The sequence below is a fragment of the Daktulosphaira vitifoliae genome, unplaced genomic scaffold, assembly GCF_025091365.1.
Source record: "Daktulosphaira vitifoliae isolate Bord-2020 unplaced genomic scaffold, ASM2509136v1 Scaffold_1, whole genome shotgun sequence".
NCBI lineage: Eukaryota > Metazoa > Arthropoda > Insecta > Hemiptera > Phylloxeridae > Daktulosphaira > Daktulosphaira vitifoliae.
In genome coordinates, this window is record NW_026099572.1 from 63,670,691 (window position 1) to 63,698,135 (window position 27,445).

A 27,445-nucleotide genomic window follows, 5' to 3' on the forward strand; every position below is an offset into this window, starting at 1 on the left:
ATTAGGTTTTAGCAATTAATATGTTTAACTTTTAATTGTATTTTTATAATTTCATGGCGAGTAACTTATGTGTAAAACAATTCATTATAACTGTATAAATACTACTTATTTTTAATTTTTTTACTTAATCCTAAATAGTGGTGTTAGTTAAAATAAGTTTTTAAAACATAGATTTTGTACAATTACGGACACATTATGTTTGGGACTGAAATTATATGTGATTTTTAAAATTTATGCAGTCTTTTTTATCGAATTTATTTACAATAGATCATATTTAGAGTATTAATTAAATTGTAAAACTTATCATTTGATAAAACATAGGTAAGCCAAATTTTTTTGACATTTACTATGAATATTTTTCTCTCTTCACATGAGTAATTCTCAATTTATTAAGATATAAACAATTTTTTTTAGCTATGTTAAGCAGCTGGACCAAACATTCACTTCATTGTATTCTATTAGTACTTGTAATAGCTACATTTGAAATTTGGTCTGGAGGAGTAAAACTTTCAAAAGACGTTCAAAATACTTTTAATTTTAACCCATGGGAACGTTATGGATTCATGTGGTGCTTTATGCTGTATTTACTACGATTTTTAACATTTTTACCTCTACCTCAAGTAATATTAAACTTTGGTGGCCTAACACTATACAATGCATTTCAAGATAAAGTCATGTTAAAGGGATCACCTTTATTAGCTCCGTTTATTTGCATTCGTATAGTAACAAGAGGTGATTATCCTCAACTTGTCAAAGCTAATGTTGCTCGCAATATGGCTAGATGCTTGGAAACTGGTAAATTAAATAATAATTAAAAATTAAAAAATATTGTATAATTTATATTTGTATCAGATAAAAGCAAAATAATATATAATTTTATAATCATTTTGTTTTATAGGTCTTGAAAATTTTATCATCGAAGTAGTAACAGATAAGTATGTTGGATTACCTGTTCATAGGAGAATTAGAGAAGTTGTTGTACCAAAGTCTTATAAAACTAGAACTGGCGCTTTATTCAAATCTAGAGCTCTTCAATATTGTCTTGAAGATAATGTAAATATGTTGGCTGATTGTGATTGGGTTGTTCATTTAGATGAAGAGACACTCTTAACAGAAAATTCTATTAAAGGCATTTTAAATTTTGTTATTGATGGCAAACATCAATTTGGTCAAGGTCTTATTACCTATGCTAACGAAGAAGTTGTAAATTGGTTTACAACTTTAGCTGATAGCTTTAGAGTTGCAGATGATATGGGTAAACTTAGAATACAGTTGTCAATGTTCCACAAGCCACTTTTAAGCTGGAAAGGATCTTTTGTAGTCACACAGGTAATTAAAATATGATCTATATTTGTTAAAAGTAATAAAATATAATTAAGTTTTTTTTAAAAAAAACATAAAAGTAATATTGCCATTTAAGATGCAACACCTTATATCTCACTTTTTCAACTTTTCAGGAGAGCAAAAAACTGATTTATTACTGATATATTTTAGTTAGTAGCTGCTATCATTTTCACGTTTTTGACAAATAACTGTTTTTCTGATTGTTTTTATCAGACGACCAATTGATTTCTCGCGAAATTTAAAACAAGCTAGTGGCGCCAACTCAATTTGGCTATAAAGTGAGATATAAGGTCTTAATCGGTGATATACTGTTTATTTTAAATACATTTATGTATTTAGAAAGAAGACCTCACCGAACAGATATTTTATTATATCAATATGTTTATAGTTGGGCATGTAAGAAGTTAGGAGAAGTTCATAAGACTTCAATCCCCTACCCCAAATTTTTTTTTCTAGTTTTTTATTATTACATAGAGGGAAAGAATATTTTGTTTAAACCACCTCCCAAAATGAAATTATGGCTATGTGAATGCAGTGGCGCAACTAGAGTTCAAATCTTGGAGGTGCTACAATTATGAATCGCTTATAAAATCGTGGGGGGGCTCCGCCCCCCACACCATCTCCATAACATAATCTCAATATTTAAATTATAATACTATTATTATATTCGCAATATCATTTTTGGAAAAATTAATATAGTACATTAAATTTATTTACTACAGTATTTGAATATATTACATTTTTTTTTATTTTATACCAAAAGAGTAATTTTAAAGTGTTAAGAATAATTTTCGGTCAACATTTGCAAATGTGCTTAAAATTTCTTCGGAAGGAATGCAATTAGCAAGATCCCTTTCAATATTCAAAATACTTAAATTTGTAAAACGTTGCTGCAACAAGCTGCTTTGTAACCAGTTTTTCAACTTCCTCATGGAGGAAAAACTTTGTTCACATGTTGCAAAACTAAACGGTATAGTTAAAGTAACCTGAATTAACTTGTATACAATCAGAAATTTTTCTTTATCTAGAATTTCTTTTATTTCATCTTTACTGTTTCTTTGCTACCAGCATTTCTGATTTTAAGCATTCGGTGTTTGAATTTATTATGTCCTAAAATCATAGAACATTTTTTAACTTTCTAAAATGTAATGATTTTATTACATTTGATACTTAATAACTTATTTAATATGCACCTTATATTGTAGAATAAAATATTGACTATTTTCATAGTCCATGTTTATAAAATTATCAATGGCTTTTAGCCATCTTAAGATTTTCATTTGAAAACCTGAACTCTAAATTTTTAATAATAGTATCAATAATTGAGAGATAAATTGTTTGCCTCCAATAGGTTTGAACTGATTCTTTTTGTTCTTCATAATTAGCTCTGTTTCCAAATGAAAATTTTTCAAATTATTTGGTTTGCTTCTTTTTTGTTTTGATACTTAAAAAATTTTTTTATAAATCGCTATAATATTGATAATATAATATAATATACCATTTAGAATATATACAACCTTGATGATATACCATTTATTTATCAGTATGTAAGATAAGAAAAAATATATTATATATATATGATAGTAAAATCTTAAAAAATAAAAATACATTGTTAAAAGTATACATATTTGAAATTACAAAGATGTGGAACTTGGGGGTGCTTCAGCGCCTCCGTAATTGCGCCACTGTGTGAATGTTTATAATATGTTATAAATGCAACTATTAAAATGAACATAATGTTGATTGATTAGCTAGGGGCTGAACGACATATTTCATTTGATAACGGATTAGATGGATCAATTGCAGAAGACTGTTTCTTTGCTATGAGAGCAACAAAGGAAGGATACACATTTAACTTTATTGAAGGGGAAATGTGGGAGAAGTCCCCGTTTTCTCTTTGGGATTTTATACAGCAACGTAAACGTTGGCTTCAAGGCATCTTATTGGTAGTACATTCTGTTGCTTTACCAGCAAAAACTAAAATATGGTTAGCATTATCATGTTACTCATGGGTAACTTTGCCGTTATCGACATCAAATTTAATATTAGCGAGATACTTTCCTATTCCATGTCCAGCTATAATGGACTTTGTTTGTGCTTTTATAGCAGGAGTAAACATATACATGTACATATTTGGAGTTATGAAATCATTTTCTTTGTATCGCTTTGGCTTAATTAAATTTACATTGTGTATCATTGGCGCTTTATGTACAATACCTTTTAATGTTATAATTGAAAATGTTGCAGTAGTATGGGGACTTTTTGGTAACAAGTACAAATTTTATGTTGTGCACAAAGAAGTTAAACCTCTTGTTACTGTATAATTGTAAAGTTAATGTGTTCATTTAACTGGATCTGATAAATGGGAGGGAAAGACTATCTTGCCATTACTAAGTATACATCATATTAGCTAGATACCACATGGCTTAAAAAGTTGTCATCTTGAGAGCATTTTTTTCCAAATTTTTAAGTAAAAATTGTATTTATAAAAGGCACCTATTTTTATTTGTTAATTAGTGCTAATACAAATTTGTTAGTGTTATTGTATAAGTTAGTTCTCAGTTAAATTGTGTTATTTATCTGCAATAACTCCAGTTATTTACATAAAAACATAAACTAATGTATACTGATATACTTAAATTCACATTTTTTCTCTTTTATGATTTTAGTAATAGATAAGTAAAATTTGCTTATCTTATATATTATATCTGCAACTTATAAAAACATTAATAGAAATTTGTTTTAGTTACAATATTAATTGTAAAGTTACTAAATTCAATTTTACAATACAAGTTGTAAATACAGTTAATTTTTATAGATCCAGATCTCTAATATATTAAAAAAAAACCTGGCAAAACTAGTCATAACCTAGTTTTATTTTAAGTTATTTAGAGTTAAATATATTATTAATGTTTTTTTTAAACCATTTAATAAGTATTTTGCACTTAATTTAGTATTAAATAAAAATAAGTAATAAATACAATGATCAAATCAATATACTTATCACCAGAAATGTTACATTTGAACACCAAATATTATTATTATTTTATTTAAGAGGAACAAATTTACATAATTATTTTAACATTCAAGTGTTATATTTGTTAGTTATTTCTTATCAAAGAAAATTAATCTTTTATGATTAATTTCTAATCGTCTGTTATTTTCTTACTACTTAATTTTTCTTTTTTTACTTTTCTTTAACATTGGAAATATTGTAAATACAAAATAGTTTTAGTTTTAATCATAAGATTAAAAAGTTAACTTAATTAAATTTTAAAAACTTAAAAATAATTTTTTAGATCACCAATGAGCTTAAAAAATATAGTATTAAGTAATTTTTATTCTATTTATTATTTTTTCATATTCTTTATATAAGTGTTTTAGGTAGATTTTACTATTATTATGTAACTTATTATTTTAAGCTAGCCTTGTCTTTTAAAAATCGATATAATAAATATATTATAATTCTATATTGATTAATTTATCTACTAATAAATGTTTAAGTAAATATTTAAGTGTTTCTATTATTAATGCTATTATTTAAATTCAGCAAATTAAATACTGAAAGGAAATCTTATGGAGAATCAAAATAATTTAATATAGAAAATAATAAGTATCAAAGTATTTTTATCTAGTTAAAAATGCAATATAAAATTAATAAAAAAGACACAGTTAAAAAAAAATTCGGAGTACTAAATTTAATTCTCCCTTAAAAATATTTTTATATTACATTCTTTTTCATCAACCTAACGGTCAACCAGGAGCATGACTGTCATCAAAATTTCTCTTCGTGTATCTCTCTGAGAAGCTGTCTGTAAGGTTATGATCTGGTTTAATATTAATAAATCTTTGAGAATCAGCTACTCATCCGCTCTTCTTTTTTGCCCGAACCATTTTAGTAATTTTCGCATAATAAAGGAGAATAATCGGCCTTATTATATCCTCTTTATATTTTCTTTACTTCTTTTATATGCCAAAATTTTGAAAAGAAATTAAATATAAGTGAAACTAAGAAATACATTTATTAAGAAGCTAAAAAACAACAAAGCCCCAGAAAAGGACACAGTATAGTGACAGAACTACTAATAAAAGGTAGTTCAATGTTAGCAAGTACAATTGGAATGGTTATTACAAAAATACGGAAACCGAGAATATCTCAGAATAAATATAGTTTAAAAAATCAAAAAACACGCTTTTAAAGCACATCGAACTAAAAAACTAAAAATTATTTTTAGTTTTTATAAACTATATTTATTTTTACTTTTTAGTTTCATGTTATGATAGTAGTTACTATCAATATCATGGTTGTAACGGGAAATCAGGGTTCGATTCCGGAGAAACGGCTCTCACATCCAAGGAAAGCAGCAGACGCGTAAATTAGCCACTCCCGGAACATGGAGGTAGTGACGAAAAATGACGATACGGAAATCATCCTTTGTAATCGGAATGAATACACTCTATATCTCTTAATGAGAATAAAGCGTGTTAATATATTTTTTCAATAGGAATTAAAATATATATATATATACATGAAAAGCGACTTAAGTACGTAAACGTATCATGCACGAGGTATAGCTGTATATTGTGGACGGGCGGTGCGCGGGGGAACGTTGTACGCGAGGCGTATCCGGCGGCTGTAGGAATATATATATATATATATACATACATACATACATATATATAATAAGGTGACATAAGTACATAAACGTATCATGCACTAGGTATAGCCTTGTTTATTGGGCGGGAGAAACGTTATACCTAAGGTGCAAACGGTGGCAGCGGCGGTAGGAATATATAAATATATATACGTAAGGCGCATTAGACGCGGGTGATATTGGTCAGTCAAAATAAGAATTTGTTTATACATATAATTGATGACGGGCACGAAAACCAAAAATATAAAATTATCAGAATTAGTGTTGCCGTTGTGTGGTGAGCGAGGAGTGAGGTGGGGTGAATGCGTTACGACAGTCTAGTCTCAAGGTCATAGACGACGGGATTCGCGAGAATAATAACACGTGGCGTGTGGAGAGTTACACACAACTCACATACAAGTGAAACTAATATAATGGGAAAATGCAACCGTACATCAAATATTTTTGAAAAAAAATCTCACTAAAACAACTATAGAGGAATCTATAGTTATAAAACTGGACACAAAAGTTAAATTCACTGATACTAGAAAAAACAAAATAGTATCGAAGAAACTGTTAAGTACATTGGTAATTACCTTTGACTCTCAAAAAATAATAAGTGACAAAAAGTACAATCGTAGGATAATGATAAGTAATAATCAAGTTTTATTAGCATATGCAGATGACATTGTGGTAATGGGAAAAACTAAAGAGAAAGTCATACATGCAATATACAAGCTCATAAAAGTAAATAAAGGAATAAATGTAAACGATGGAAAAAACTAAGTTGTTTTAAGAAGATTGCCAAATTTAGATTCTTTATAAGTTAATAATTTTAAGTATTTAAGGGGGGTGATCGCCCTTTCTGTATCAATGCTATCGATATTTAAATATATCAATATTAAAGTCGATATTTCAAAATTTTGCCTCTTAAAGACCTCTTTTATGATCATTGCTTTGCTTTTTAGTAAAAAATTTTTAATTTTCTAGCAAACTTGTTGAAGTAAAAAAAATAAGTCCCCCTAAAATTAGTTCTAAGTACGTCCCTGATACTTGGTCGTAAAAAATAATTTGCTTACAGAAATAAACGAGAAAATAGATGTTATTTCAGTATTATTAAGTTCATGAGATTCATACCTTCATAATAACATACACTTGTAAGATCTAATAGTGATAGCAAAAGACATTATGTTAGAAAAGAAAGTGTTATAAACCTTTGTATGATTTAATGGGGTGCACGTACGAATTGTTAATATATTATATAGGAAAAACTTTTTTTTTAGTAAAATATTAATCAGTATAGAAATATTTATAGGAATGAAAAAATTAGGAAACGTAATTTCGATAAATTAGATTACTTGAGACAACATTACATGGAAATTAATTAATGTCAGACTGTATTACTGAAGAAAATATTAGGAAAAGTATTATCACGTATCATACTATTATGGAATACAATTTTCTGGAAAAGTAATTTCCCGTGTAATATCATCATGGAATACATCCTTTTTTTTTCACAACCTCCTGTTAGCCGGATCCCAGAGTGGGAACCATGTAGGAGGGTTGGCAAAATGACTCACAACATAAAACACAGATAACGTAAAAACAAGAACCCAAGGCGCCGGCCTAAACAAATGCCCCAGGTCCTCTTGAGCCAGGCGGCGTGGCTGCCTCTGTTTCAGGCGTTCCGCGCTTCCTGCTTCTTTTTCAAGACAGATTCAGCGAATATCTGGAAGAGCTTCTACGCCTCCCAGTTGACCAACATCACCATGGACCCGACTCGGAACGCGGACTCCTTGGCCCACGCCTCGTACCGGAAGAGGGTGTGCAAAACACTGTCTGCCTCTTTCGGGCAATCCGAATAGTGGTCGCACGTCGGCACAGCTGCTTTACAAATACGGTGAAGGTACTCGTTAAAGCAGCCGTGCCCAGAAATCACTTGCGTGAGACGATAAGTCATCTCACCGTGAGTCCGGTACACCCATCTGCCAACCGATCGGGTACGAATGGAATACATTCCTTTGAAAATACTTTTCCGGAGTTATTATGGTTATAAAACACTACAGAATACCATTATAATATAATATTCTACTATTAAAATAGTAATTATAAATTACGGTTTAATTGATATATATTATATATCTAAATATATGATAAATAAAGGATTATAAAAACATATATTACTATTTTATTTAAAGTCTCATTTAACTCTTAATTAATTATAAGAATTTATGATTCCTGCTAATTCCTTCTAATTATTGTTCTTATTGTTCATTGTTTAACAATTAAAACTATTGTTGATTTACTTAAGGCGTCTGGGTACCGACCGCTTTTTAGTCAAAAACAACTCGTTTTTGTTCCATGAGTACGACGAAACTACTGATGCGATAAGAATTCTGAAAACATATCTGAATTCAGTATCATGTCACTTAGGTATCGGTCAGGCCATATTTTTGAAATTTTGATGTTTTTAACCCTTTATTACAGTTTTCATTTTCTAATAATTTTTAAATTTTCAAAATAATTTTTTACGTTGAAGGAATCACAATTTCAAAAAAGTGGCCTGACCGATACCTAAGTGACATGATAATGAATTCAAATTTGTTTTCAGAATTCTTATCGCATCAGTAGTTTTATCGTACTGATGGAACAAAAACGGGTTGTTTTGTACGCTCAAACTAATGGTTTTCAAACAGTAGCTGTTATATGTGACATGCTCGTACACGTATGTGCGTTATCCGCAGCAGCTATTTTATTGCCCACACCCAGAGAAAAACCTCGATCTATATAATAAATTCATCGTTCAATTTGATAAATATATCGTTACTATTGAATCTATGATATATTTATCAATATGATGATTTTTTTTCTTGTCTTGAACAATAATTATTCATAAGAATAATTATTTTGTTCGTATTAATAAAACATTATCATAAACCCTTGATAAAATTTCTCTATTAAAATTGATTGAGATTTTTCTTTGGGTGCATAGGTTGCATAGGGCAATACCGACTGCCTAAAAATAGTTACAATGCATACTTGATATTATACCTGTAAATATGATATTAGATTATTTGCTTTTATCTTATTTGCAAAGCTGTCATTACATAGTAAGAAACAATTTTTTTTGTTGTATTCCTATATAAGTGTCGCTAAAAAAATGGAGAGTCATAAAAAAATATTTGGTCAGGTACGAATATATAAAAATAATTTACATACACTTTCTTAGTTTCGATAGAAAACTGAGAAGGTATTAGTTTTACTATGATGTATTTTTTGCTTGTGTCTATCCATTTCTGTACCTACTGGACATTTATTGCTCAACGATACCCCAAAAAATATATCTTGTTTATGTATTGGGCATTATATTTTAATAATTTCTCTTTAAATCTGACACAATAACGTGTTTTTCTCAGTCGCACACTATGTTATCAAACTAGATCTAACACTAAGTAACTGATGTTATGAGCTTTTTATTTCAACACTTTGGAAATGTACACATACATAAAGTGCATACATCAGACTGAAAATAATAGTTCTTATTAGTAGAAAAAATTTGTAAATAAAAAACACATTATTGTAAAATCAAGATACCACTTCAGCTACACATGAAAATTAAAAAATAAATACAATATATATTATTTTGGTAGAATGTTTTCAATTCTCAAACTAACATTTTACTTGACATACCTCAAACAAGTAACGAGGAGAATTTAATAAATGAGAGAGTAATTTTTTCACGAAGAAAAATTTTTAAAAAAGGGCAAGGTTAAAATATAATTTATTAGAAACAAACACTTTTTTTTCTTTAGAAAAATTGGAGATGATAGTTTTTATGATTTTTTACCATTGTCACGTAGTGCACTAACTCTTGATACTTGTAAAAAAATTTCTTCAGAAGTTAACCAATTATTGAAAGAGTTAGTTTATTTTTTATAATATTATTTTACAATGAAATTAATACACATATTAAACTATTTTAGGTATAATTTAAACAATCGTAGAATAATAAATATTGAACATTTTTTTAATAGTTTGAAATCAATTAAACACGAGTTATTTGCCTGTAATTTTTCAAATTTTGTATTTAAAACTGAAGTTCAAAGGGTTTTTTTTTCAGAATTTCACTTTCAATATAATTTTAGCAAAAAAAAAGAAAATATTTATTCAGAGGATCCCAAATTAAATGATTCTCTTAATATAAATACTGCAGTTGTTACTGCTACTTTGAATACTTGTAAGGGGTTTACAAATTTAGAACAGTTTTCTGCTGTACTAAATATGCCTTGTATGAGTAATAAGACGTATAAAAAATATCATGATTATATTGCTAAGCAAATTGAAAAACCTACATGGGATTCGATAGAGTTAGCGGGGAAAGAAGAAACTAGGTTTGCTATTGAAAATGGATAAGTGAATGACAAAGGACTTCCCATAAGAACAGGCTTATAAAACTTAAATATTTTAGTGTGTAAATAATGTAATTTTGTAAATTGAATTCTTATAATTAAAATTAGTTTTATAACTTCAAAATAATCGATGTGGATGTCATATGATTTAACTTGTTTTCTATAAATATTTAGTTTTTCTTAATCGTCGAAAATAAATAGTTTAATTATTTTTATAATCAATTAAAATTTGTGAAATCGTGACACGTCTATTAGTATTTACAGTGAGGCTGGTGCTTAATTATAGTTTTTATACTACATAAAATAAACGTGTGTCGTTATCAATATAATCGTATTGCAACAAAAAGTAAGGCAGGTACACAACCGGTTTTGTTATCGACTATAACACGACGAAAATACTCCCAATATTGGACACTCACACTAATAATCATTTATTTCTCACACAACGACACTGCGTAACATGTAAAAACCACAAAATTGCCTATATTCGACCCCTGAAAAAAGGTCGGTACCCAGACGCCTTAAAAAGTATAAATAAATNATCCCTGAAAAAAGGTCAGTACCCAGACGCCTTAAAAAGTATAAATAAATCTTTATATGTAAGAACAAAACTAATAAATGTGTGCAATTCTCCGTTTACTCGTAATAAAATAATTGTTGTGTTAAAAATCTTCACAAGTTAAAGAGTGATGTATTTAGAAAATACTTAATTTTCTATCAACTCGATTCCCCATTCTTACACAACCTCCCCAAACGCAATCGTACCTGTTGCATTATACCTTTCGAATAAATTCGCTGAAATAGTTATTTTGGTATAACAATAATAATCTATGTAATAAATATCTATTATTGGCTTATTATACTTTTTAAAAAGAGGCCTTTTTGAAAACAGCTGATAACCACATTCATTTTTCTACATCAAGTTAAGACCAATACTTGAATTTCAATACGGCTGTTACAATAAAATTACTAAAATTCTGTTTCACATAGATATAAATTCGCAAATAATCAAGTATTTTTGGATAATTAAAATTTTTATATTGTTTCGAAATCCTATAATAAATGACGAAAATAACATTCACTTGTAGTGTAAAATTAGGGAACACTATGTCTATATTAAAAATATAGACATAGTGTTAAAAATATAGACATAGTGTTGTATGTTGTCAGAAGGAAACTTTAGAGGAGGGATAAGGAAAACTTAGACCTAGTTGAGGTTAAAATCAACAAATTTATTGATTATATACAGCTTATAAGTAATATTTATTGGCTGAATAATAGTTTTGTTTGAACCAAAAGAAATCTTTTTAATTAAATCGCTATTTTTACATTTAAAACGAGAATTTATGTAGGACACTTAGTTACACATTACTATTCAGGATATATATTATTTTAAGTCTTGTTTTAATCCACTATAGTATAGGCACTTTAATTGTTAACAATAGAAATACTTATCTTATTTAATTTCAGTTTATAAAATTAATAGACATTTTTTTGAGGACTAGAGAAAATATAAAAATAATAGTTTTCAAAAAAATTATTTGAACATTTAATAACTGATAAAAAGTTATAGAATTAAGTTATCTTTGTTAGTAAACTGCAAAAATAAAAATATTGTCTTTTCTTAAAAAAAGAAGTTAAACCCCTAGTTTATTAAATTTGTGAATTCAATTTTTGATACATGAACCTTGGACTTTGATCAAATGTATGAATAACATTAAAAGACCGGTTCCCGCCAATTAAAATTATCAAGATGCATGAGGAGACCTATGGCCCTCTATTACACTTTGTTAAGGCTAAAAATTATACCTTACATGATTATTATGATGTCTATTCTAGTGATAAAACTTTTTGTAGTCTGTGTACAAGTTGGTGACTTTTAGATTATATTGAATTTATCTTCCCATCAATTTTTAAAAATATTATAATATAAAGTAAATATAAAACAAAAAATTTATTTTTGAAAATATTTATTCATTGATTTATTTTTTAAATAATTTATAGCTACAGAATGGCAATTATTCGCTTTTATCGAAAAACAGAATATTTACCAAATTCTGAGTACTTCAAAATTCTACAGCTTAAGTCAATATCATCTGACTTAATTGATATTCAAATTGAAAATTGTTTTTACATTGATGCTGGAAACCAAGATAATTTATCTGTTGATTCATTAAAGAAGCTAGAATGGTTGTTGGCTGACCCTTATCATAAAACTGGATTAAGTACCTTAAGTTTTCTAGATGAAAAATTAAATGATTATTTGATAGAAGTGGGTCCAAGGTATTTTTATTGTTGAAAATGTCAATTATCATTAAATTTACTTATATTAATAATATATGTCTAGGTTGAATTTTTCAACACCCTTTTCTAGTAATGTTATATCCATTTGTAAAACAATAGATTTAAATTTTATAAAAAGGTTTGAGAAGTCAACTCGTTATTTACTATCTTTTTCTAAAGAAGGAATTGTTACTTCTGAATTTATTGATCAGGTTTGTAATTATGGATAATGCCGATGTTACTCTAAAATTACAATTATTTTTAATTTTAGATTAAAAATATTCTTCATGATCAAATGGTTGAAACTATTTATTCAACACCATTAGAATCGTTTGAAATTAAAAAATCTAAAGATAATTGGTATGAAGTAGATATATTGAATAAAGGAATGGATGCTATGATTGATGTCAATGAAAAACTAGGTTGGTAAAAACAATTATCACTGACTATAAATACCTTATGCTGATATTAAGGGAAGGCAACTAGGGGCTTGCCTAGGGTTTCATGTGAAATGTAGTTTATGAAAGTTCATCCCATATTTTGATTTTGCATTCTATAATTGTCTAAGGCCTAATATATAGTGTTCAATAAATAAAGAAACAGATCAATTGTTACAAATAATGAAAACAATAGAAACCCATTTATCAAAAATATTTTTTATGGTACATATAAAATTTTTTTTGTATAGATTATATCCATAAATTCTTTATTTGGTAGATTTTTAAATTAAATTAGTTTCTTAACTTTTCTCAAATTATTGATGTCTTTAATTTTAGTTATGTTGTAACAGTGATCAAGTTTTTGCAATTAAAAAATATTCGTAATAAACTTTTTTTTGTTATACCTGCTGAAAATTTTTTACTTAACTTTTATACTTAAACTTATATACTGAAGAAGATTATTTAATTCCATCCTTATATCTTAATATATTTAAATTATGTACATAAAATTTTTACATTCTAATTCTTGAAGTAATTATGAATTTATTTTACAATTAGGTTTAGCATTTGATAAATGGGATATAGAAAACTATACTAATATGTTTTTAAAATTAAAACGAAATCCAACAAATGTTGAATGTTTTGATTTAGCTCAATCTAATTCTGAACATAGTCGTCATTGGTTTTTCAAGGTACTTTAATATTTAATAGTAATCTTTAAATACTTAAAACACTATTATTTTTTATCATTTTAGGGTCATCTAAGGATTAATGGAGAACCTATAAAAATGTCTCTTTTTGATATGATTATGGAAACTCAAAATTTTTCTAATGCAAATAATGTAATTAAATTTTGTGATAATAGCAGGTTAATATTTTTATAGTTGAAACTAAGAGTCATATTGACATTTTTTTTTATAAATTTAGTGCTATAAAAGGATTTACTGTAAAACATATAATACCAAATGATTCTTCTAGTCCTAGTAAATACATTCCTCTACAGTCAAATTTTAATTTAGTATTTACTGCTGAAACACATAATTTTCCTACTGGAGTTGAACCTTTCAGGTAGATTATTTTCATTATAAATATGACTTTTTTTTTTAATTTAAAATTAAAATTTTTTTAAGTGGTGCTTCAACTGGGACTGGAGGAAGAATTAGAGATGTGCAAGCTGTTGGCAGAGGAGGACATTGTATTGCTGGAACTGCAGCATACTGTGTTGGAAATCTATTCATTCCAGGTAATTTTATTTGACTATAATTTAATAATACTTATAGTGAATTTCTCATAAAATAACTGGAGCCCTACAAGATTTCTCTTAAAAGAGCATAGTAATCAAATGTATGATATTGTTTAAGATCCATTAAATTTTTTGTTTTTGTTTGTATTAAATAAAAAGTAGACTAAAATTTAAGGATCTCTCTGATCACGAATATGAGTATTGCCACTAACAGTAAGACTAGGAGCAGAAATTATTTCAGTTTCTCATATATTTTTATTACATCTAGTAAATGATCTATAAATATTTTTTCAAATCTTGTTAGAATTTGATTACAGAAACTGAAAGTATTATGAGATATTTAAAGTCTTAAATAAACTTAAATATAACATAAAGATAAAACCCCGAAATTAATCAATACATTTTATCAGTTAATTTTGGTTTTTAAAGTAAAATTTTAAGTTCAATTAAATTTTTAAAGTCAATCTCATAATATTTTCAGTTTCTATAATTATTCCAACAAGTACTAAAAGAAATATAGTATAAATTAACTAACATTCTTCATGAATTAATAAAAATTTCCTAATCCTGACCCTTAATTTTAACTATGATCCTTGAGTTTTGTGTAATTAATAGTGGCGGGGAATAAATCTGGTTTATTTTTAATTCAAATTTCAGTGTAAAAAATTCAGATTTAACGACAAAACCATATTTTATGAAGAAACTAAATATATAAATTAATTCTGTAATTTGAACTTCAAACTTGGATTTATAAACTTCATTAAACTGTTTTAATCATTATTACATTTGATTGATTTATCATTGGCCACTAAATTCTTCTAAAATAGTAATAATATAGAGAAGTTTTTCATTAGCTTATTTATTTCTCAATTTTTTAATAAAAATGTTTTTTAGATCTTTCTTTATTAGTTATGAATATTTTTATACCCTTATGAAAAAATAAATAATTAATATTGTGATAACTCTAAAAACAGCAGTGGGGATAACTAAATAAATAATTAGGTCAACTGAAAGTTCAGTTGTTACAACTATCTCAATTGCAGTTGTCACACTATATTAATCATTGATAAAAAATACTCGGTTTTCAAAACTTAGGAATATTTAGATTTTTTGGATAAATACCATAAAACTACTTTATAATTTTTTATAGTTTCTCTGTAAATTTTACAATATTAAATTGTTGAATATCAATGTCCTACTATGATTAATTACTATAATTAAAACTATAAATTACTAATTATTTATTTATATATTATACTTATAAATCAAAGAACTATTAAACAGGATATAATTTAATAAATATGAGTTTATTTTGTTTCTAGAATAATCCACTAATTTCTTAAAATGAAAAACAATTTATACATTTGCTCTGAAGTATTTTTTGTGATACTAATTTTAATCACTGTCAGATATCATTTAAACTTGTCCCAACTATTTTATGTCACTTGTTTTAACAAGTGACGTTATTAGTTCATATTTTTAAATATTATTATTTTACTTTATATCTAGGATATGATTTGCCTTGGGAAGATCCATCTATGAAATATCCCTCAAATTTTGCAAAACCTCTCAAAGTACTAATAGAAGCATCCAATGGGGCTTCTGATTATGGAAATAAATTTGGTGAACCTATAATTTGTGGGTTTGTTAGGTCATTTGGTATGGTTTTTAATGATGAACGCCGTGAATGGATTAAACCTATAATGTTTACTGGAGGACTTGGTACTATGCTAGAAAAATATACTGAAAAAAAAAGGCCTGAAAAAGGGTTGCAAGTTGTAAAAATAGGTGGTCCAGTTTATAGAATTGGATTAGGAGGAAGTTCAGCAAGTTCATTTCAAGTACAAGGTGTTAATAAATCTAGCTTAGAATTTGAGGCTGTTCAAAGAGGAGATCCAGAAATGGAACAAAAGATGAATCGAGTAATTAGAGCTTGTATAGAAAGCTCAAAACATAATCCAATACTCAGTATTCATGATCAAGGAGCTGGTGGAAATGGTATTAAAAATTATGTTTTTATTTTTATAATAATTGTGGTAAATAGCTGAGGAAGTATTAAATAACAACGATATTAGTATAATATAAGTTTTACCACATTAGTAAGCCATTTTTAAATTCTTAAGCAATATAATATTAAGGGAAAATGTAGGGTAAGCAAATTAATAATGGTGAAAAAAATAATATGTAAAGGAAAACATGAAAAAAAAGGGGGATTAACGTTTTGACAAAGAAATTTTGGGTTATGTGTCAGGACTTTTGTCGTGTAAAACTGATATTGTATTCGATTGTTATGTAGTATTTTGTTTTTGTACTTATTACATATGTAAATAAAATAACTATGTAAAACCTGCACTTAGCATAAATACTTTATATTCACCGTACTGTTAAAATTGTGTGCGGCAAGAGTCGAGGTTGGACTGCTGGTCCTTTAGTTGATCATCATAATTAGTATGCATGCTAACTACTTTTTGGGCTTAACCATCCTTTAGTAGGTATAGTGAGAAGGTAGTTGTGCTGGTGCCTGACGAAAAGCTGCCCTACAGTCTGCTACTTTTGAGCTAGATTGTTCTGACGGGTCTAAACTCTACCCCTTTAGTAGTTCACTAATTGAAGGATGGGGGCTGACCAGTGTATCCAACGGGAGGACTCGAGAAAAGCTAAAAATGACGAACTCGTTACCAAATAATATTAATTATTTTGTGTACTACTTTTGTGTCTATATCGAAGTACTACCGACGTACTACATAAAAAAGTAACACTTTAAAAATAAATTTAAGTACTTTTTTGGAATAACAGTGAGACGATTATTATATGTTAATGTTGCAGTGTAAGATTAAGAATTTATATTATGATTTTTTATTAATAAATATAATTATATTGTATTTATAGATTTTAATAACTTAAAAAAATGTCCTTTTTCATAACTGTGTCATCATTTTTCAGAACTATTAACTTAAAATATGAACAATTTTGAAATTGTAAAAATGTTATATAAAAGTATAGATTTTATTTCGTGAATTTTGTATATGAAATTATATTTTTCTCAATTCGTTCTAAAACAATAAAAATTTATTATGTTATTTAATGGTTTAAAATCATTTAGTACTTTTAATGTAGTTTTTGAACTTAAAAACCACTAATTGAAAAATTGAAATTAAATGATAATATTTTATTTAAAGGTGTAAAACCATATTTTTGAGATCTTTTAATTTAGATTTCATATAAAAATAGTATAATAATTNTAATGCAATACTATGCGAAGAAAAAGATTTGAAATTTTTAAATAAAATTTCTTTACGTGAAAAATGTCCAGTTTTACCTGTGGGAGTTGTTACGGGAGATGGAAAAGTAAAATATTATTATTAGTAATTAGAGTATATAGAATTATATGATGTTTAAACTTATAGAGTGAACCACTAATTGATCAGAAAATAAAATTAATATTGAGAATTTATTTTTTATTTTATTTTATGTTAAATTTTTTTCAATTTATGTTTCATTAAGTATTCTTTATGCTCATTTCTTATACCTTATAAAGATATAAAATTTATTTTTTAAAAAGTGACATGCTGATANTTATAAAGATATAAAATTTATTTTTTAAAAAGTGACATACAATTAATTATTTTATTTAATAGATAATAATGTAATTTAAAAAAGACTGGTTGATAACAACTTTTGGACCTGTATTTTAGAAGTTAATATGTTATAATGAAGACTGTAGTTAAACTACGAGTATTGTTTTTTTATCACTAGCTATTTCTTGGCCACATACTTCCTCCATCCTAGATGAAAATATGTCCCAAAATTTTCAAAATACTGGTCCCAAAGTTATTTTCTTAATTAGATTATTATCTATTAAATAAAATAGTTAATTATGTATGTAGCCATTTAAAAAAAATTATGTTAAAACCCTTATAAGAATTAAGGGAAGAGCACAAAACATGTATTTAAAAAAAAAAAAAAAAAAACAATTCTCAATAATTTTATTTTTTGATTAATTAAGAGTTTCATAATAAAATAATAATTGTGTGAGTATGTTTATATATATATATATGTATATACTTTTTTTATTTTAATATATATTTTTAGGTAATTCTTGCGGAAGATGATTATATTGATTGTAAAAATAGGAAACATCCTGTAAATTTGGATCTTGATGTTGTGTTGAATAAAGTCCCCCAAAAAGTGTTTGACTTAACTTCAAAGTCAAAAAAGTTAACATGTGTTAATTTATCCGGTATTATACTTTTTGAAGCATTAGATAAAGTTTTAAGATTACCTTCTGTGTCTAGTAAAAGATACTTGACTAACAAAGTTGATCGATCAGTAACTGGTCAAATAGCTCAACAACAATGTGTTGGTCCTCTACATACTCCTCTTAGTGATGTGGCTGTTACTGTTGTTTCTCTACTAGATACAGTAAATAAAAACTTATTGCTTTTTAAATTGATATTAATTTTGTTTTGTTTTTGTAATTTAAAAGGTTGGTATAGCTACGTCAATAGGCGAACAACCTATCAAAGGATTATTAAATTCTGCTGTTGGAGCAAGAATGGCAGTAGCTGAATCAGTAACTAATCTAGTATTTGCTCCTATATCATCATTAGAGGTATTTTACTAAAAACTATATTTAAATTTATTACAATAATAATAATTAAGATGGTTTGGGTATCTCAGAGAAGAAGCTGTTTTTATTGTATACTACTACTAGTATGATACTTGGTCAAAAGTTGCTTTATTTGCTGAGCGAGAAATCAGTTTAGTAGTTGAAGTTGTCATATATATTTCTGTTTCTCAGTGTTTAAAGATCTATATATGCTTCTTAAAAATGATGGTTTTTTAATTATGTGATTTTTTAGTTAAATATCCAATATTTTGTTGATTATACGTAAATATGTCTTGAAACTTATTTTTAGGATGTTAAATGTAGTGGTAACTGGATGTGGCCCGCTAAATTAATTGGTGAAGGCACTGAACTATTTTATGCTTGTAAAGCTATGTGTGATGTAATGAAAGTATTAGGTATTGCAATTGATGGCGGAAAAGATTCTTTAAGTATGGCTGCAAAGGTCGACAATGAAAATGTGAAAGGACCTGGTAATCAACATAATATTTGTTAAAATATGAGTATAATAACTATTTGAATAGTATTAATTAAATAAATAGGATCAATTGTAATATCAACATATGCTCCGTGTATTGATGTGAGTATTATAGTTACTCCTGATTTAAAAGGACCTAGACAAAATTTTATAAAAAAAACTGAAAGTTACCTTTTGTTGATTGACTTATCTAATGGTAATAAACGTCTTGGTGGATCAGCTTTAGCTCAGTGTTATGGACAGCTTGGTGACATTTCACCAGATTTAGATGATCCTCATTTATTAAAGAAAGCTTTTGAAGATGTTCAAACATTAGTGAAGGGTAACTTAAAAATAATTAAGAAAGAATTATAAGAAAAAATAATATGAAATTTTTTTTTTTAAGTTTGTTTAAAAGATATCCTAAAATGATGATTGCATTTTTTGTTATTTTATTGTACTTGTTTTTTAGATAAAAAATTACTATCAGGTCATGATATAAGTGATGGAGGCTTAATAACATGTATTTTGGAAATGGCTTTTGCTGGATATAGTGGATTCCATGTTGATTTAAATAAGATACCAAATCCTAATTGTGCAAGTGATATTGAAATTTTATTTGCTGAGGAATGTGGTTGGGTATTAGAAGTTGAAGAAATATATGTTGAAGATGTTCTTTCAATTATTAGAGCACCTACATTTATAATTGGGAGAACAATTATGTATGGAAATGAATCTCGTGTATGAAAAAATAATATACTATAAACTATTAAATAATAGTTATTTTAAGTTAATTAATTTTTAATTTAGATAATAATAGAAAATAATGGAAATATTATTATTGATCATAAAATGATAGATTTATTTAAAATATGGGAAAAAACTAGTTATGAGATAGAAAAAATTCAATCAAATAAAAATACTGCTTCTCAAGAGTATGAAATACTTTCATATAGATCGGGACCAGTTTATTCTGCTGATTTTATTGTTACAAATCCTATACTTAGTATGTTATTTTTAGAATATTTGCCTTAAGTATCCAATTTAAAAACTTTTTTTTAGGTGATAATCGTCCAAAAGTGGCAGTTCTTCGTGAAGAAGGAACTAATGGTGATCGTGAAATGAGTGTTGCATTGTTTATTTCTGGTTTTGATGTTTGGGATATAACTGTTCAAGATCTCTTATATAACCATGTTAATATCGAGCAATTTAGAGGCTTGATATTCCCAGGAGGTTTTAGTTATGGAGGTAGTTAAATTCATTGAATCTTAAAGAATTTCAAATTATTATTATATAATTTTTAGATGTTTTGGGTTCAGCTAAAGGATGGGCTGCAAGTTTGGCTTTTCATCCAGAAGTTAAAAAAAGTTTAGAATATTTTATGGCTAAAGACAATACATTCAGTCTTGGGATTTGTAATGGGTGTCAACTAATGTGCTGTCTTGGCTTAGTTGGTATAGATATTAATTCTATTAAAAATAATTTATCAAAAAAAAAAAAATTTTAATTTTGCCATTCCATGTAGATATAGTGAAAATGTGTAATCGAGTTTATGGTTCTTTTAAATTGGTTCTTCTTACTATTTTTTTAATTAAATAAGCATATTTATGCCTTAATCTGTAGACAATTTTTTGCAGATTAGTTGGTCAGTATAATTCTCATTTAAAAGATTGAAAATTTTGTGGTATCTGAATTTCACATGTTAACCAATGTGTATCTTTCGAACTTTTATAAGAATTTTCTAATTTAATAAACAATTTTTAACTTCAATGCAAAGCTGAGAAGGTATTATTTAACTATGATTGGTTTTTTTTTTTGTTTTTGTATCTGTTACCACTTTTTCTCAGCTCTCATCGAACCAATTTCTTTCAACAATACGTTAAAAGATCACAAATCGTATTTAGTCGAAGACATTACCCTCAAAAATTGAAAAAATTTCCCTTGTTCCCCGTAAATGGGGGAAATCTCCAAAAAAATTATAAATTTAAAAATCGCTAATTTTTGAAAATTTTTTTAATTAAACCTGCCATAACTTTTTAAAAAATGAACAAATCAATATAATTTTTTTTATAGATGCATGATGTTTTTATTTATCATTTGACGTATTTTTTTTATAAATTTGACACTTAACTTGCCCACAGGGGGGAATTTAAAATGACAACTTTTTCAACTTAACCTTTGAAAGTGTTCCGGAAAGTATGACACTTTTATATATATCTTAAATTAAAGCTAATTTAATGTACTTTATTATGAAAAAAAAAAAATTCGGACTTTATTTTGTCTTAAAATTCTCGATCTTATATATTACATTTTTAACTTTAAAATGCTATTACTTTTTGAAAAGTGTATGGATCAATATAATTTTTCCATGAGAAGTAGTATTTATATACATCTTTCATTCGACATACTTTTTTTTTAAATCGGACAATTTCACTATAATGGGGGGGGGTTCAAATTTGAAAAATGCATATAGAAAGTAGAACTTTTTCAGCTTAATTTTTGAAATTGTAACGGAAAGTCTGACATTTTTATATATATCTTAAATTAAAGCTAATATAATGTACTTTATTATGAAAAAAAAAAATTTCGGACTTTATTTTGTGTTCACGGTGAAAATGGCTACCAAATGCTATTTTTGTATGAAAATTCTCCATTTCATATCTTACATTTTTAACTTAAAAATGCTATAATTTTTTGAAAAATGTATGGATCATTATAATTTTTTTATAAAAAATAATTTGTATCTCTCTTTCATTCAACATACTTTTTTTTTTAAATAATACCACTTCCCTCTATATATGTTTATATTATACACACATTTATATATATATAAATATTCATACATTACACTTATAAATCATAAAACTTGTAATCAGGATACAAATAAGAAAATAGGAGATCATGTAGCTTTTGGACTAACCCATCAATTTTTTATTAAACACTATCTATAGATTTGCAATGAGGTGTTTTTTATGATAGTGATTTTAATCACTATCAGATATTATACTTGACCCAACTATGCCATGTTCCCACTGTTCTGGGTTTTGTTTTTCATTTTCTTGGACTTGAATATCTTGTTTTACACAAGTTTTACATGATACATATATAAATGTATATTGTCATACTTTGTATTTTAATTTTATGAAGTAATAATTGATCACTATTATTTAAATTTAGTTGTATGATGAAATTAACTTCCTATTTATATATTAGGATAAATATAAATTTAAGAAAAAATATTTAATGTTTTAATTTTTTCAAATTAGTATTACTTTAATTTTTTTTCATATTGTTCAGTTATTTTCAAATTTTTTTTATCAAAATGAGTTATAATAAAAATTCAGCACAGTGAGGACACAGCATTATTTGAACATGTATAGATGGTGTGTCTTACAGTGATTAACATCACTATCATAAAAAATACTAATTACACAAGATACTTTTTAAAATTAGGCTTTATGAATACTACAACCAAAGTGATACTAATAAATAATTAATAGACATTTTTTATTGAAACTATTGCTTCAGAAATCATTTTCTCCTTAGTGAAAGATGTTTCTATTTGTAATTATTCAAGTAATTGTTTTACTTAGATTGTCATTTCCTCATAGTAGAACAATTGTCAAAGGAAATTTTTCATTATCATTGTAGTTTACATAAAAAGCTTTTCAAATTTTCAGTGTTAATAGGTTCAACTAGATTATATTTAGGTACTTTTGATATATAAATTAACAAAAAATTATTCCATTAAATAATATGAATTACCTCTTAAATAAAAGTTGGTATATAAGGCAAATTAAATTGAGTTAACATAACTCCTAAAATAAAATTGATACAAAATCAATTTTGATTAGACAGCTAATTTTAGCTTCTTGCAGTAAATATTTAGTAAAATATTAACAAAAATAATTTATTTGTTTTTACTAGGTGATATAAAAAGCAATAATTCTTTCAATATTGAATCTCCATCTGTAGTTTTAGCTCATAATAAATCTGGGAAATTTGAGAGTCGCTTTAGTACTGTCAAAATCAATCCTTCCAATTCTTTAATGTTCAAAAATATGGAAGAAAGTATCCTTGGTGTTTGGGTTGCTCATGCTGAAGGTAATTATTATTTTAAAAAACATGGGCAAATAATTTATTTTCTTATCAGAAAAGTTTATACCAATAATAATAATTATTATTTTTTAGGACGGTTTGAATTTAAAAATGAGAATGTTAAAAGGTCCTTAATAAAAAATAATTGTATTCCTTTAAAATATGTTGATGATCAAAAATTACCAACTGAAAATTATCCAATGAATCCTAATGGAACATCTGGTAATTTTATTTCAAGTATTGCTTATCCTCAAAATAATAGCAACATTACTTAAAAACAAAACATTTTACAGAAAAAGCATTTTTTTATAACACTCTAAAAACTATTAAAGCTAGTTTTTAAACTTAGCTTATACATTAAACTAAGTTTTACTTTATTATCTATTAAACTATGTGTCTAACATGTGTGAAAAAAAAAATCAGAAAAATGAAAAATGTTGAGTTTTGTTATTGCCCATTATATATATATATATATATATAATTAATATAATCTATAAGACATCAAAAAACTAATATTATCATTTTTTTAAATACTAACCATAATTTTTCTTTTGATTTTTTAATTTGCTCTAAATAAATTTAGAATAATCTAGTGTCATCACTTATAGAGGGTGTTTCACTATGTTCTGATATCTTTAATAACTATATAGCATGGGCGGAATGCACATACTCCTATAATAGCTGTACCCACCATTGCTACATTACCACTCTATGTATTAAAATATTTGTAAATTAATAAGTATTTATCCTTATATTATTATAGATAAATCAAAATTTTTTATAGAAAAGACCTATTTTAAAATTCTGAAAAAATTGTTCTTTTTATTATTAAAAATTAATAAAAAAATATGCTTTTAATATAGTTCAAAACTCTAAAAATTATTTATAAAAAAAGTAATACAAAATATTCTCTATATTACAAGTTATTAAAGATTTCAGAACTTAGGATATAGTCTTTTAGATAATACTTTTTGATTATGATAAATTATGTGATGCATACAATTTTATTATTGAGGAGTAAAATAGTTTTTGTCAAGATTGAAAAAATACACTTAACGAATTATAGAATTATTATTATTGCTTTACAAAAGTTACTTTATAATATAAAAATATTTAAATATTATTTTAAAATTTTAAATTTATCTGAAAATAATTTTTTAGAACTTGAAAAACAATATAATCATTTACAAATATTCAAGTATAAATATTAACTCTGAGTACATCTAAATGAAAATTTATATCCATGTGAAAAAATAAATATTTCACTTGTTTCAAAATATTGCTCAATAAATGTTCTAACGCATTCTTTAGTAGAGCATCTTTACTCGACTGTCTTTTATAAAATTTTAGGAGATTTAAGTTGAATGCAACCTAAATAATTTGAGTTATAATTTCATTTATAAAGAGATAATTTTAATTTATCAAAAAATACTTATGGAGACATATATAAATAAATATGTGTAAAGCAAATAGTAAATAATTAAAGGTTCAGTGCAATAACTAAGTCAGTTCACTATAGTTAGTTTTCAAAAGAAGCCATTTTCTAAAAAAATTATCATTAAGAGCAATGGTAAAGTTTTTTTTAATATTTCCAAAAATAATAGAAACATAAGTGATTGTTTAATTACAATTTTCAAACAAAAATTTATTCCTGTCTCTTTTATCCCCCTTAAAATTTTATCACTTTAATTTTTTTTTAATAGAATCTTATATTTAGCCAAATTGAAAACTAGAAAATGACCTATTTAAGAAAATTACTGGTCAATAATAACTTTTGGTCTAGTATTTTGAAAGTTATTAACTCTTTAATTTAAATACTGAAGGTGAAGCATGGTTCTTTTCATTTTTATCTCAAAGCATTAAATAATTGTACAATTTCTCCCTATTTGTTATAAAAATGATAATATCTTTTGAAATACTAGTCCAAAAATTGTTATTAACCAGTCACATTTTCTTAGATTTTTTTGTTTGTAAGTTAGTTAAATATATATTTTGTCATTTGAAAACTTAAAATGATAAAATTTTAATGGAAAAGAGATGTATAGAATCAAATTGTTGTCTAAAAATTGTAAATATTGCGATACCATTAACTTCTAAAAAGGAAAAATTATATTTACATTATTAAAGATATTATGTGAGTTATAGTTAAACAATAACTCTGTATAGAACTTGTATAAAAATGCAAAAAAACATTAAAAATTTTATACTTTAACTATATAACATATGAATCTAATTTCATACTTAATGAGCTATACAAAGAATAATAAGAAAAGAATATGCAGATGCTACAAATTTCTAACCATAATAATAGTCAATTATTTTATTATTCTAAAAATGATCTGTTTTGGCTTTAGAAAATATACTATGGTAAATATTTTAATAACTTTTTGTTTTGGTCAAAGAGATAAATTATTACAAATATTATAGCAAACATTGTAGAAAATTTCTAAATCCTGCTCATTAGTTGGATATAAAATTAACATATATGTGTTTATTTGTATTATATTATTATTTGCATTCTTTAATTTATAAATATTAATCTTATTTCAGATGGTATAGCTAGTATATGTTCCAAGGACGGAAGACACTTAGCTATCATGCCTCACCCAGAAAGAAGTATTTTTAAGTGGCAATGGCCATATACATATGGCTTAGATTGTTCAAAAAAAGATAACTTTGCTCCATGGATGCAAATGTTTTTCAATGCTTATAACTGGTGTTTAAAAAATTGAATGATATGTAGTCATTTCTGCTTAAAATTTATTTATTAAATTTGAATTAATAAATAAATTTGAATTTTTACTTAAAATAATTATGAGAACCAATAAAAATGAGGTTTTGTTAAATTTTTTAATGTTATGTTTAAATAAAATTCAGACAAAAAGAATTATACTTTTATGTTATAACATTTTTCATTTTTTAATTAAAATCCCATGGAATCAAAACATAGTACAGAAAGTTTTTGATTATGCAGCATCAAGCAAAAAAATAATATTTTTAAAATTCTTATGCAATTATCTATTTAATGGTAATAAAGTCAAATTGGGACTTAAACCAAAAAAAGTTATAATGAAAAGTTAAGTGTAATTTTTTAAAAAATGTCTAAAAAAATCTTCTGAAGAAATAATAAATGCTATACTCAAGTTTGATTGTTCAAAAAACAGGTTAAATTTATTTCAATAGTCTCAAAATTTTCACAATTCTTTTATGTCGTAATTAAAACATATTAGGAATTTCAAAATGAAAAAATTTGTTTTATATTTTTATGAAATTTTAAGTATATAATAATATTTAATTAGTAATTAGTAATTATCTCAGAATCTAAATTTGATAGGATTAATTTGGAATCAGCAGCAAAATTCCATTTAGGATTCGTATAAATAATGTAAACTGTAGACATTTTTTTCTTGTCTCTAGTTCAGATTCAGGAGGTATATAACACTTAAACCTCCTGAATCTGAACTAGAGGCACTCAATCCTAATCCAGCTCTATTTTCTTAAAATCAATTTTTCTATTAGATGATTCCTTCTTACTTATTGTTTTTCTTGATGTCTTAAATTATTGTTTAATTCCGCTCACATGGTGACGGGGGATAAAAGATTTTGCGATAAGAATAAATTTATCATTAATATATATTAGGAGGAACTAGAAAAAATGTATTATACATATCCCCCGACAACAACCCTGAGAACACCACAGCTTCATACACCAAAAATATCTTGGTTTTAAGTACTTAGTTAATCTATATTAACATAAAAGTCTTATCCGAATTTTAATATTATTAATAGAATACTTATTGAAATATCACAATTTAGTGACTAACAAAATATCCACAGGCGCAACTGGAAAATGCTTAACCTCTGGTTAATAAATTAAAAAAAAAACCCAGCACAGGGGGGTAGCGGCACA

At 26.0% G+C, this 27,445-nt stretch overlaps 2 protein-coding genes across 2 annotated transcripts; both read left to right on the forward strand.

Annotated features, from left to right (window-relative positions):
- LOC126896600 (beta-1,4-mannosyltransferase egh) lies at nucleotides 1–3,821 on the forward strand. The gene is made up of 4 exons (XM_050669532.1): nucleotides 1–321; nucleotides 415–795; nucleotides 899–1,329; nucleotides 3,096–3,821. The coding sequence occupies exons 2-4, from the start codon at nucleotides 417–419 to the stop codon at nucleotides 3,666–3,668; spliced, it is 1,383 nt and encodes a 460-aa protein (XP_050525489.1). The 5' UTR covers nucleotides 1–321; nucleotides 415–416; the 3' UTR covers nucleotides 3,669–3,821.
- Nucleotides 3,822–12,178: 8,357 nt separating this feature from the next.
- Nucleotides 12,179–26,425, forward strand: LOC126894974 (phosphoribosylformylglycinamidine synthase). The gene is made up of 21 exons (XM_050666377.1): nucleotides 12,179–12,321; nucleotides 12,392–12,670; nucleotides 12,735–12,882; nucleotides 12,942–13,092; nucleotides 13,669–13,802; nucleotides 13,866–13,978; nucleotides 14,038–14,178; nucleotides 14,241–14,353; nucleotides 15,863–16,398; nucleotides 17,585–17,701; nucleotides 18,446–18,775; nucleotides 18,840–18,965; nucleotides 19,273–19,453; nucleotides 19,523–19,780; nucleotides 19,910–20,178; nucleotides 20,248–20,443; nucleotides 20,500–20,685; nucleotides 20,742–20,891; nucleotides 23,365–23,541; nucleotides 23,629–23,757; nucleotides 26,086–26,425. The coding sequence occupies exons 2-21, from the start codon at nucleotides 12,399–12,401 to the stop codon at nucleotides 26,265–26,267; spliced, it is 3,909 nt and encodes a 1,302-aa protein (XP_050522334.1). The 5' UTR covers nucleotides 12,179–12,321; nucleotides 12,392–12,398; the 3' UTR covers nucleotides 26,268–26,425.
- Nucleotides 26,426–27,445: the final 1,020 nt, after the last annotated feature.

What these genes read in the sequence shown, in the direction of transcription:
- LOC126896600 (XM_050669532.1), top strand. Translation starts at nt 417, where the DNA reads ATGTTAAGCAGCTGGACCAAACATTCACTTCATTGTATTCTATTAGTA. An exon ending in GGCTAGATGCTTGGAAACTG is followed by an intron (nt 796 to 898) that starts GTAAATTAAATA and finishes TTTGTTTTATAG; the next exon opens with GTCTTGAAAATTTTATCATC. An exon ending in GATCTTTTGTAGTCACACAG is followed by an intron (nt 1,330 to 3,095) that starts GTAATTAAAATA and finishes TTGATTGATTAG; the next exon opens with CTAGGGGCTGAACGACATAT.